Here is a 12,709-nt window from a genome sequence, read left to right as displayed (position 1 = left end):
AATAAGGCCTTCGTGGCAGCTTGCCCCTCAACCAAACCAAGAGGGAAAAAGAAACCCCCCTGGTGGTCTAAACAAATAGATACCCTCCGGAAAGACTTAAGGACTCTCTTTAACAGAGCCAAAAGCAGCAGCGAGGAAGCGCACTGGGAAAATTACAAAAGTAAATTAACCCTATACAAAAAAGAAACAAGGAGAGCAAAAAGGGCCTCTTGGCAAAAATTTTGCTCCGAAATTGAGGACACGTCAGAAGCCGCAAGGCTACGCAAGATCCTGTCAAAAACATCCCCCTCGGTGGGATATCTCAAGAGAATGGATGGTACGTGGACAAACTCTAGTGAGGACTCCCTACTTATTCTACTCGATACTCATTTTCCTGCGTGCACGACCATCGAGCCGGCAGACACCCCAAGTGAAGGCCCGGAAACCTCGATGGTGCACATCCTCACAAAACGGAATATAAGCTGGGCAGTAAACAGCTTTAAATCCTTCAAATCGCCTCAAAGAATACTCCTTAATAGCTTTCTTAGATATCGAGGGAGCTTTTAACAACGTCATACCGGGAGCCATCACGGAGGCCCTGACTGACCTGGGAGTGGATCATCACTTGGGGATGCTCATTGATCAATTGCTCACATGCAGGACGGTGACATCATCAATGGGATCCTCCACTCAGTCAAGGTATGTCAACAGAGGCACCCTGCAAGGTGGTGTCCTGTCTCCCCTTCTATGGAACATAGCAGTCAACAAGATTCTGTGTGACCTGGAAGGGGAGGACTGCAAGGTGGTAGCATACGCGGACGACGTTGCCATTATCTTCTCTGGAAAATTCCCTCAAACACTTTGTGATCTAATGACCGCAAAGCTCGCGCGACTGTCAGAATGGACAGAGTCGCGTGGACTGGGAGTTAATCCCTCTAAAACGGAACTTGTGTTGTTTACAACCAAATACAAAATCCCGTCTCTCAACCCCCCAATACTAAACGGATGCAGGCTCTCCTTCAGCGACAGTGCCAGTTACTTAGGGTTGGTAATTGACAAAAAGCTTAGCTGGAACCTGAATATCAAAGATAGAGTGAAGAAGGCCACGATAGCCCTCTACACTTGCAAAAAGGCCATTGGCTAGAAATGGGGCATGAACCCAAGCATAGTCCAATGGATATATCTAGCAATAGTAAGACCAATACTACTCTACGGAGTCGCAGTGTGGTGGCCTGCCCTATCGAAGGGGACCATCACTAAACAACTGGGCAAGGTGCAGAGCACTGCAGCCCTATGCATCAGTGGAGCTCTGAGCACCACATCAGCGGATGCGCTACTTGCTATCCTATGCCTGCAGAGCCTTGACCTTGCAGGTAAGGAGCAGGCAGAATTGGCAGCAATCCGTCTTAGAGACTCTGACCAATGGGTGTCACATCACACCGGTCATGCGTCCATCCTAAATGGAAACAAAATCGTCCCCACAAAAACGGACTACTGCGTTCCGAGGGAGTATACAGATACCCCTTTCGTAACAATCATCCCTCACAGAACCAACTGGCTCGAGGGACCACCTGGCCCAGATCGAGCCATTTAAATCTTTACTGATGGCTCAAAGCTGGACAACAAAGTCGGAGGAGGAATCTACTCTGAACATCTGAATATAAGACACTCTTTTAGGCTCCTAGATCACTGCAGTGTCTTCCAAGCGGAAGTCATAGCGATCAGGGAAGCCTTGAGCTGCCTTCAGGAACGTGCCCCTACGGCAACTTACATAAATATCTATAGTGATAGCCAAGCTGCGATCAAATCACTGAATGCGATAACAACAAGCTCGGCTACCGTGACAAACTGTCGCAAATCTCTCCATGAGATGGCTTATCAGTTCGTCATTAGCCTAATATGGGTTCCGGGCCACCAGGACATTGAAGGCAACTGTATAGCAGACGAGCTGGCCAGAGCTGGTACAACAATTCCCCTTCTCCATGATATGGAGGATATTCTTATGCCAATGGCCACCTGCAAGCTCAAAATAAAAGAACATTTTAAGCAACTAATAAATGACAGAAGGCAAACAGTGCCACTATGTCGCATAACTCGGCAAACATTTCGGACATGTCTACAATCAGTCCCAGACGGATCGCAGGCTTCATAAGGGCATCCGGATGGGACAATGGATAACATAGTGTCTCACGAGGGAAGAGGGAACGATCTATGCGGTATCACAATGTGCCGAAACCGGCCTAGGTGTGTCGGGTCTCTGACGATCCCGACAGCCGCCTTAACCTAACCTACAACAGCTATCACTATTATACAACTAACGTCGTCCTGGGCTTTAATTCACATCAGTGCAAAAACTCTGGGCTGGAAACGAAGAAGGTATGAAAGCAGAGAGAGCAGAAATCATTACTGACAACAAGCAACTGGCTGGAGTGTTGGTACTATATAGCTGGAAAAGAGAGGCGTGAAGCAGAACGAGAGCTGATTGATCTGGATGGGATCAAGCGTTTGGAGGCGGTCAGGCCAAGTAGCAGAAATCATTACTGACAGCGGCGCGGGACTTTTCGGTATACAGACAACAAGCACCTGGCTGGAGTGCTGGTACTGTATAGCTGGAAAAGAGAGGCGTGGAGCAGATCGACAGCGACAGAACTTGGTGTGATCAAGCTTTGGGAGGCGGTAAGGCCGGATAGCAGAAGTGAGTTGCAAAGTACAGTTGCGAATTTCGGTGAGTTACGAAAAATTGTCTGTGACAGACGAGAGGATCTATATGCATAAGTATTGATCGAAGAGGAAGCTGAAACGCGCGACATTGAGTCAAACAAGAACCGATTGATTTAGAAGACGAAAGTTTGATTGAGTACTTTGTGAATGGTATTCCGGATAGTCGAACCAATAAACTATTGCTGTATCAAGCCAGAACCATGAGGCAGTTGAAGAATCAGATTGAAGTTTATCAGAAGATGCGTGGTCCATTGAAGTCGTCAAACAAATATGAATCACGGAGTTTTGGTAAGGAAATAAATGAGGGAAAAGGTTCAGAGTCAGTTAGGAAATGTTATAAGTTTGGAGAAACGTCACATATGAAGAAAGACTGTCCAAAGAACGATTTTAGATATTTCAAATGCAACCAAACACAGGAGCGGATTTGTGCTTGTTAAGCCGCAGAGTTTTAATAAAGTTAGGAATTGGTCAGTTGACAGGTCGCCAAAGAGGTCTGACTGGAATTGGGGAGTTTCAGATCATCATGATAGGAAGTGTAGTAATTCCTGTGAAGATCGATGGAATCGAAATGAAGGTAGAGTTCAATGTTGTGTCGGATGAAGACATAGCTTTTGAAGCGATTTTGGGCAAGATAATTTTAAAAGACATTGACATGAAAGTCACCAAAGAAGGGACGGAATTCGTTAGACGATCGGAGGTCCAAGTAGATACGAAGGGATACAGGATGAGGGTAACAAGGAACTTCTTGCTCAGATTTAAATTTTTTCTCAATAAAGAATCAATCATAAACCAGAACGCAAGCCTTTCATATCATTGCGATCCTGTCTAATCCGGCAACCTAAAACAAAAATAATAAAAACCAGATCTTGCCTAGTACGGCACCAGATCCTGCCTAATACGGCAACAGATCCTGCCTACTATGGCACAAGGACTCAACAAGGATGAGCACAAGCCAGCAGGCACCGGTAAGGAAGACGCTAAAAGAGTGCCCAGCAGCAAACCGCCGCCGTCCAACCCCTAGCCAGAAAAAGGCTTCAAGAGGAGCGGCTGACCACCATACCCAGCACTACCAAGGTCAGGCGATGAGGAAGTCAACTCGCCAAATTTCGACGACAGCGGGCCGCATGACTGATCAAGTGAACAGAGACCCCCCACCCCCCTGGCTAACTGCTAGTGCCAATTGGGCACGCATCAACAGACTGGAAGAGGAACAGCGCAAAAAGCAGCAACAAAAACAACAACTACAACAGAATAATCAGACGAAAGAAGACAAGGAAGAGCTGGAATAATAACACTGGTCATCACGATTTTTCCTCAAGGAACAAAACCAACTTTTTATTAAAGATTTGGGGCTTAGAAATGGTTTGATGATTTTTTTTTTTCTATTGCAGAACTTTTTTTTGAAAAATTTTTAAGCTTTTTTCAGAGGTAGCGATTGTAGCTATTTTGAAAAGGTAATTAAAACAGCTAGAAGTTAAGCCCAAATACTTTGTGATTTCAGCTTACCGTCTGGGAAATATCAAGCATTGAAATGCAAAAATGATGATTTTTGTGCGGTATTTTTTACGAAATTTTAACTTTAAAAACTCAGGAAAAGTCGAAAAAAAATTATATCCTGTGTCCTCTATTTTTTTGTGTATAGGTGCATTAATTTGGCGTCGTTTAAAGTATCGCTCATTAAAATCTATGGAGAGACTTTGGAGCTTTGGAGCGATGCAAATATTCAAACGGAAAATTTTGACGACATTCAAAACTCAAAGATAGACAAACATAAAGAAATCACGAAAAACTTAATAAAAACTTTCCAAAATTTATAAGATGAATACCCTTTGTTCTTAATACGTTGATATATTTGCATTGGAAACTAAACCAATAACAGTAAACAACTTTTATTAACAAAAATTAAAACTAATAAACAATGAGCCAGTTTACATAACAAAAACTATAGAATACCCCATAGCCAAAAAGAAGAAATAAATACTCAAATAAAAAAAAGCTTATAAAAGATAATATAATAGAGCCCTCGGTATCCGCATAGAAGAGCCCATTGCTATTAGTACCGAAAAAATCACTACCGGGCAATCCACAAAAACGATGGAGAATGGTAGTTGATTACAGGGGCATAAACAAAAAACTTGTAGCCGATAAATTCCCACTACCAAGAAAAGATTGGATTTAGAAGAATATGATTTTGTGGTGAAGTACATAGCAGGGAAGGAAAACTATGTAGCGGATGCGCTATCCCGCACAGAAATATCGGATTTGAAAAGTTTAACTGCCAAGGCAGCCCAAATACTCAAGGTAACAACACGGTCGGAAGCCGAAAAATTAAAAATAAACAGAACTCCTAATAAGAGTATCAAAGAAAGTCTTAAGGTTCCAAAAATATATAAAAAAGAAGTAAAACGAAATGTCGAGCTCATTCTGACCCTTCCGAATTTACTATTCAAAAAGGGGAAAAGAATTAGTAGCCAATTTATAGTGAATGACCTGATTATTAACGAGAAAATTGACTTAGGACAATTCTTCAAGAGGCTTTTTTTAGAAGCCGGTAATCTAGGCGTCACCAAATTACAACTGTCCTTAAAAGACAGACTGTTTAAGTATACCCGATTAGATGAATTTAAAGAAATTGGAAATAAAAACCTTATAGACATAACAATTGCGTTAACGCCAAAAACAGTATACTTGCAAGACAAAAAATCGATCGATAAAATATTAAAACAATTCCACGATGACCCTATTACTGGTGGCCACCAGGGAGTCAATCGTACAATCAACAAAATTAAACAAAAATACAACTGGAAAAACATGACAATGGATATAAAACAGTATATAAAACACTGCGACAAATGTTTGAAGAACAAAACTCTATAACACAACAAAGAAGAAATGAAGTTAACTGCAACGCCAGCAAAAGCATTTGATACGGTTCAGATTGACACAATCGGCCCCAGGGTCGGAAAATAATAATGAATATGCCGTCACAATCCTATGCGATTTGACTAAATATCTTATTACAATACCGATCCCCGATCCCTTTAATAACTTTATTCTTATCTATGGCCCTCTGAGGACGCTCATAACGGATATGGGTACAGAGTATAAAAACAGCATTTTTTTCGAATTATGCAAGTTATTAAAAATTGACCATAAAACATCGACAGCCCATCACCATCAGACACTCGGCGCAGTAGAACGCACTCACCGAACACTTAACGAGTATGTTCGCTCGTACATCTCGAGTGGAAAGAATGATTGGACGAATGGCTAAAGTACTTTACATATTGATACAATACAACACCATCCACAGTACATGGGTATTGCCCATTTGAACTGGTGTTTGGTAAAAAAAAACCACAAATATATGACTTTTTATGAGAAACCAAAGTCAGTCCAGTATACAACCATGAAGCATACGATAAAGAAGTAAAATACAGATTACAGATAGCTAATAGTAGATCCAAGTTATTATTAGAAAATGCAAAAACTAGACAAAAAAAAATTTATTATGACAGGTATCTAAATAGCATACAAATAAATATAGGCGATTTAGAATTAGTTAAAAATGATACGGGACATAAACTAGATAACCAATACAAGGGACCATATAAGGTCATAGGAATAGATGAGAGGAATAACTAAATATTAAAAGATAGAAATAAAAATACCACAGTAAACAAAAATAGATTAAAACTATATAAAAGTAAAACAATATAAAAACTTGGTTCGTCTTCGCCATATCATAGGCATGAAAAAAAAAACAAAAAATTAAATGGAATAAATCAAAATAGCAAACACACTTTATACCAACTTTGTACTTTATACTTGAAACAAAATAAACGTACTATTATAATTAGATATAAGCGCATAAATGCATTATAAAGAACAAACAATTAATATATTATATACACCTTAGAATAACTCCATATACATTACGTTATTCTTATAAAAAGGGGAGGTGTAGTATATTCATGCAGTGTGTTTAAGAACCACCCTAAAGACGGATTGCAATATGATGCGGCCCAAGCAGCGGTCACTGTCGTGGCCCAAAAGTGATGTGTCTGCATCCAGCTAACAGCTACCGCAACCGACCGAAATCCGACGCGTCATATTGCAGACCGGAGCGGTGAGTCACCTGTATGGAGGTAACACCTCTTCACTATTGCATATAAATATAAGTTTGTTTTCAATAAAGAATCAATCATAAACCAGAACGCAAGCCTTTCATATGAGTACACTTCATTCGTTACCCAAAATGGTCAGTACGAGTTCCAGTATGTTCCATTCGGTATATCCAATTCGCCTGCAGTGTTCAATCGTTTCATAATGTCAGTAATGCGCGATTAAATTAGGAAAGGTGATGCAGTCATTTACACGGATGACATTATCATCCCAAGTAAAGATGTTGAAGAGGGACTAGAAAGATTGGGAAGAGTGCTCGAAGTGGCAGCACAGAACGGATTAAGGATTAATTGTTCAAAGTGTCAGGTTCTACAGAAGAAAGTAAGATTCTTAGGCTATTTCGTTAAAAATGGAACGATCAAACCATGTGAGGAAAAAACCATGGTAGTGGGTAATTCCAATACCCAGAGATAAAAAGGCAGTGCAAAGATTCTTAGGGCTGACGTCGTATTTCAGGAAATTTATAGAAGGATACGCAGTAATCGTAACACTGTTGTCAGATTTGCTAAGGAAGGATGCAAAGTTCGAGTTCAAGGAGTTACAGCAGATAGCGTTCGAGCAGTTAAAGGATGCGCTGACTAGTAAACCAGTTTTGAGGTTGTATAATCCTAGGTTGCAAACAGAAATACACACAGATGCGTCCAAGTTCGGATTTGGAGCAGTATTGCTGCAGAGAAACCCAAAGGATAGCTTGTTACACCCAGTTTTGTTTATGACCCGCAAGACAAGACCTTGCGAAGAGAAATACCACTCGTACGAACTAGAAGTGCTAGCAGTGATAGGAGCATTAACAAAGTGGTGTGTATATGTCTTGGGAACGAAGTTTAAAATCATTACTGATTGTAGTGCGTTCGCCATGACGATGAGAAAGAAAGAGGTACCGTTGAGAGTTTCGAGATGGGCGATGTTCCTACAGGACTTAGATTATGACATAGAGCATAGGTCAGGATCGAAAATGAGGCATGTAGATGCATTAAGTAGAGTATCGTGTTATGTATTGACAGATAGTGTGATACATAGGTTGAAAGAGGCGAAATTGGCGGATGACTGGATTAAAGTAATTAGAAGGATAAAGGGTATAAAGACATTGCGAACCAGATTTTGTTCAATTTTGTATAGATTTTGTATAGAGAACTGATCGTAGTGCCATCCCAAATGGAGAGAGAAATAATGCAAATTGCTCATAGGCAGGGTCATTTTCGACAAATAAGACTCAGGAGTTAGTGGAAAAGTCGTATTTCATACCAAAGTTGAAAGAGAAAGTATGTCGAGTTAAATACAAACGCTAGAGAGCAAGAAGGGTATTTGACACCGATAAATAAGAGCGATAGACCGTTAGTGACATTCCACATAGATCATGTAGGTCCAATGGAGATCACCAAAAAGCGCTATAACCATATTCTTGTTGTTGTTGATGGGTTCTCAAAGTATGTGTGGTTATATCCAACGCGTAGTACAGGATCTGAGGAAGTCATAAACTGTTTGGAAAAGCAAGCCATTAATTTCGGAAATCCATGTAGAATTGTATCAGATAGAGTAGCCGCTTTCACGGCTAATGCGTTTAGAGAATATTGTTCAGGGCAGAATATACAACATTTGATGATTACTACTGGAGTGCCACGAGGTAATGGTCAAGTGGAGCAAATGCGCAGGATCGTAGTTCCGATGTTGTCAAAGTTAAGTGGAGATAGTCCAGGTTCTTGGTATAGGTATGTAGCTTAAGTGCAGCAGTTAATCAACAATATTGAGCCGAGGAGTACGAGGATCAAACCGTTTACGATTTTGACAGGTGTTGATATGCGATGTTCAGATATTTCGGAGCTAAAAGAGCTCGTGAATCAATCATTAGTTGATGAATTGGATGAAGAGCGTGATCAGATGCACAGAGAGGCTAGAGAGAAAATAAAAGTTTTGCAGGAGAAGAATCGATTCGAATTCAATAAGAAAAGAAAGGTAGAAAAGGAGTATCAGGTTAATGAATTAGTAGCGATTAAGCGTACACAGTACGGGGTGCGGCTTAAATTGAAAGGAAAGTATTTAGGACCCTACAAAGTGGTGAAAGTTCATAATCATGGAAGGTATGACGTAGAAAAGGTCGGAGATGGAAAAGGACCTTGTAAGACTTCGAGTTTGGCAGAGTACATAAAGGAATTAGGGGCGAATCCAGAGTCAGGAGGGCCGAATGTAGGAATCGGGATAGGGCGGGCAGTGCAGAGAGCGACTCGAAGTGGCCGCCAGTATTGAGGCGCTTTTTGATGAAAGGAGGGAGATCAATTAGAGCAGGCCACACAGGTATGATTCTGTTTTTGGTATTTTTAACTAGGTGTATTCACTTTTATCAATATTTAATGTAAAACTGATCTTTTGCATAGACAGTTCTAAAGAAAAACTTATTTTTCAAACCATCTAAGAAAGTTTTTACGAAATACAATTTTTGGAAATCCCACCTGCGATTGCGAAAAGTGATTTTGTATTTGTTTCTTTTCAGAGTCTCAGCCTTACAATAGTAGACGAAGAGGCAATTGTCACAGTCGAATATTAGTTCTAAACTCGATATATTATTCTTCAATTGAGTAGCCTGCTATTAGACGATCAAACCTCGACGACGTACACGTCGTGAAATAAGTAATCGGAATGTCTCTATTAATCTAACGCAAGAGGAACGTGCAGAAGTAAATGTATGGCGGTTCGCACTGCACAATTACCACCTCAAATTCCAGTAGACTTGAATAGCGCTTCTTTTGCAATAGCGCAACCAATATCCTCGCTGCGTTGATATCGTATGCCAGCATTGCAATGAATTGAAGTTTCAATCAGAAACCCCCGCTATTTGCTTCTCTGGTGGAAAGGTAAAATTACCCGTTTTGAATTATCCGCCAGAGTCATTGTATTCGGTTCTCTATGGAAATGTAATGCAATCAAAACTTTTCCTGGAGAATACACAAAAATATATCGGATGCTTTCAAATGACGTCATTTTGAGCCGAAATTGTTGATCAACCCGGCTACAATCCGAGTCACTACTCATCCATGCAACCACAATGTTCCACAGTGAAGCGTGGAAGGTCGGTATATACTAAAAAAGTATCCGAAGTATTTGCTTGTATTGCTGGTATGTTGCGACCACCCTCGAAAGTTATATCAATTTGATACATTTTGCCAGCAAACACGAAGCAAACATTGCAATATGAGAACAAAAAACCAAATGAAATGTTTAAATAATGAAGACAAATAGAATCTAATTAATGCAGCATTATATGAAGGACAATTATATGGATATTATAATATATTATTTTTATTAATTTTCCTAAATATAAAACAAATATTGTTTTCAAATCAGTTTGTCTTCACGGTGGTCGGTACGGGAGGCGTCGCCATCTGCTGCTGCTGATAGGCAGACATATTACCTTGCCAATAAAATATTGGGTAGCCAATAAGCCAATATGCCAGCCAGGATATGACTGGGGAAGAGCGACCCCAGTCGAAGAAGTGCATTTTATTAACTTTAAACAAAACCAAGCAGCTGTCTGAGCAGTGTAACCGTACGGAATGCAGTGCACACCTCTGGTCACACAACTGGCCGCTGGAAGAATATATGACATTTGTTTGCTAGCAAACAGTTTTTGGATCTGCGTACTAGGCTATAGCAAGCTGAAATGTCCGAAGGCTCCACTGTACGACGCTGCTGGCTTTATGGGGTCGGAAACCTTTCCTTCTGTGCGCTTTACACATCATCTTAGAGCACAAATCTACTGTATCCCTAGACTCTTCCAGTACCGGGTATACAAATGGTTTAAGATTTTCACTCCAAAAAACCCTCAAATATCTAGTCAGGGCTTTACGCTTACTTGCCATTCCTAAAACGCAAAAATAAAAAATAAATTATCTTCATCATAGTATTAGTATCAGAACTTAACCTTAAAAATAACCTACTGAGCAACATGGATCTAGCTTCAAAGTGAAATACGAATTTAATTATAAACCCTCATATTTAATAAATACCCATCTACGATATTAAAGTCTTAATAATAGGTTTTATCTTTAAAAATCGAATTATAAACAGCTATTGCCTCCTATAGCTAGTTTTGGTTACAACCACTCTAGCTACTATAAGACTAAGAAATTTATTATATATACAATAAATATTTATTAAATAAAAAATATTAAGTTTGTTCTAATAACACTTACAAAGAGTATAACTTTTTATTTACGCTATTATGGTGTTTTTTCTATGGCAATAAATTTTTTTTAAATAACAAAAAAGGTATTTTCTATGTATTTTTTTAGAGGTAATGCCTCTTATTCACATAACTTAAATATCTCTCATCTGGTTGTATTAATCTTTACAATTCTTAAAAGCTGATGAATGCAGATATAAATTGCACCCAAACACTTCGTAGCATCCTCTTACCGTCAATATTGATTACATTAAGGCAGCTATATTTTTATTGCTTTCAAAACATGTTTTCTTCACGGTGGTCGCCGGTGGTTGGAAGGGACGCGTCGCCATCTGCTGCAGCTGATAGCACTACTCGACAAAATCGAACTTTTTTTTCCTCAAGGATCCAAACCGACTTTTTCTGATAGATATGGGGCTTTAAAATTTTTTAAAGGAATATTGTTTTTTTTTCTATTGCAGAACTTTTTTTTGAATAATTTTTAAAGTCTGGCATTTTTTTGTTAAGCTTTTTTCAGAGGTAGCGCTTGTTTTTTTCACATAACTGTAGTTTCTTACGTCTGGTTGTGAAGAACTTTGCTATTTTGAAAAGATCATTAAACAGCTAGAAGTTAAGCCCAAACACTTTGTGATTTCAGCTTACCGTTTGGGAAATATAAAGCATTTTTTACGAAATTTTGAGTTTAAAAACTTAGGAAAAGTCGAAAAAAAATTATATGCTGTATCCCTAAAATCTATGGAGAGACTTTGGAGCTAAAATTCGTTAACCAAACCTAAAAAATGAAAAAATTAACAAAAAATATCTTGGAAGGTTGCAGGCCCAACTGCCAATTGGGAATTGGGATCGCCATCAGGTACCAAATGTACAACCCTTTTTCGTTTGCTTTGTTCGCAATTGGCAGTTGGGCCTGCAACCTTCCAAAAGGTATTTTTTGTTAAATTTGTTCATTTTTTAGGTTTGGTTCTGCCATATAAAAAAAAAAATATCATCAAACCATTTCTAAGCCCCAAATCTTTAAGAAAAAGTTCGTTTTGTTCCTTGAGGAAAAATCGTGTTGACTAGTGTAGTCAGACAAATTCCTTTGTCAATAAAATATCGGGAAGCCCAGGATATGCCTGCGGAAGAGCGACCCCAGCCGAAGAAGTGCATTTCATTGTTTACTTTAAAGAAAATCAAACAACTGTCTGAGCAGTGTAAGCGCGCGGAATGCAGTGCACACCTCTAGTCACATCACTAACCGCTAGAAAAATATATGGGACTTTTTCTGGCAAAATTTTTTTTGAACTGAGTAGGTACTAGGCTGAACTGAGTACTAATCTTTAGTATTTATACCCGTACTCAAAAAAGAGTTAAGGGGTATATTAGATTTGTGGTAAAAGTGGATGTGTGTAACGCAGAGAAGGAAACGTTTCCGACCCCATAAAGTATATATATTCTTGATCAGCATCAATAGCCGAGTCGATATAGCCATGTCTGTCTGTCCGTCTGTCTGTCTGTCTGTCTGTCCGTCTGTCTGTCTGTCTGTCTGTCCGTCTGTCCGTCTCGATGAGCGCCTAGATCTCAGAGACTATAAGAGCTAGAGAAACCAAATTTGGTTTCCAGACTTATGTGATATCACATTGCTACAAGTGTATTTCAAAATTTCGC

At 39.6% G+C, this 12,709-nt stretch overlaps 1 protein-coding gene across 3 annotated transcripts in view; it reads right to left on the bottom strand.

Moving 5' to 3' along the window:
• The window catches only part of LOC111074873 (unconventional myosin-VIIa), a 348,050-nt gene that overhangs the window by 328,289 nt on the left and 7,052 nt on the right, over positions 1–12,709 (bottom strand). For 2 of the 3 annotated variants that reach the window (XM_041594221.1, XM_041594222.1), the window contains exon 2: positions 10,733–10,741. The exons of the other annotated variant lie outside the window; for it this stretch is intronic. In XM_041594221.1, coding sequence (XP_041450155.1) covers positions 10,733–10,739 — 7 coding nt within the window. In that variant the 5' untranslated portion in view covers positions 10,740–10,741. The remainder of the gene's footprint in view (positions 1–10,732; positions 10,742–12,709) is intronic. 3 annotated transcript variants of the gene reach the window in all.

The sequence above is a fragment of the Drosophila obscura genome, unplaced genomic scaffold (genome assembly GCF_018151105.1).
Source record: "Drosophila obscura isolate BZ-5 IFL unplaced genomic scaffold, ASM1815110v1 contig_216, whole genome shotgun sequence".
NCBI classification, from domain to species: Eukaryota; Metazoa; Arthropoda; class Insecta; order Diptera; family Drosophilidae; genus Drosophila; species Drosophila obscura.
The sequence above is the reverse complement of the archived record's forward strand: the minus strand, read 5'-3'. Positions and strand labels throughout refer to the sequence as shown.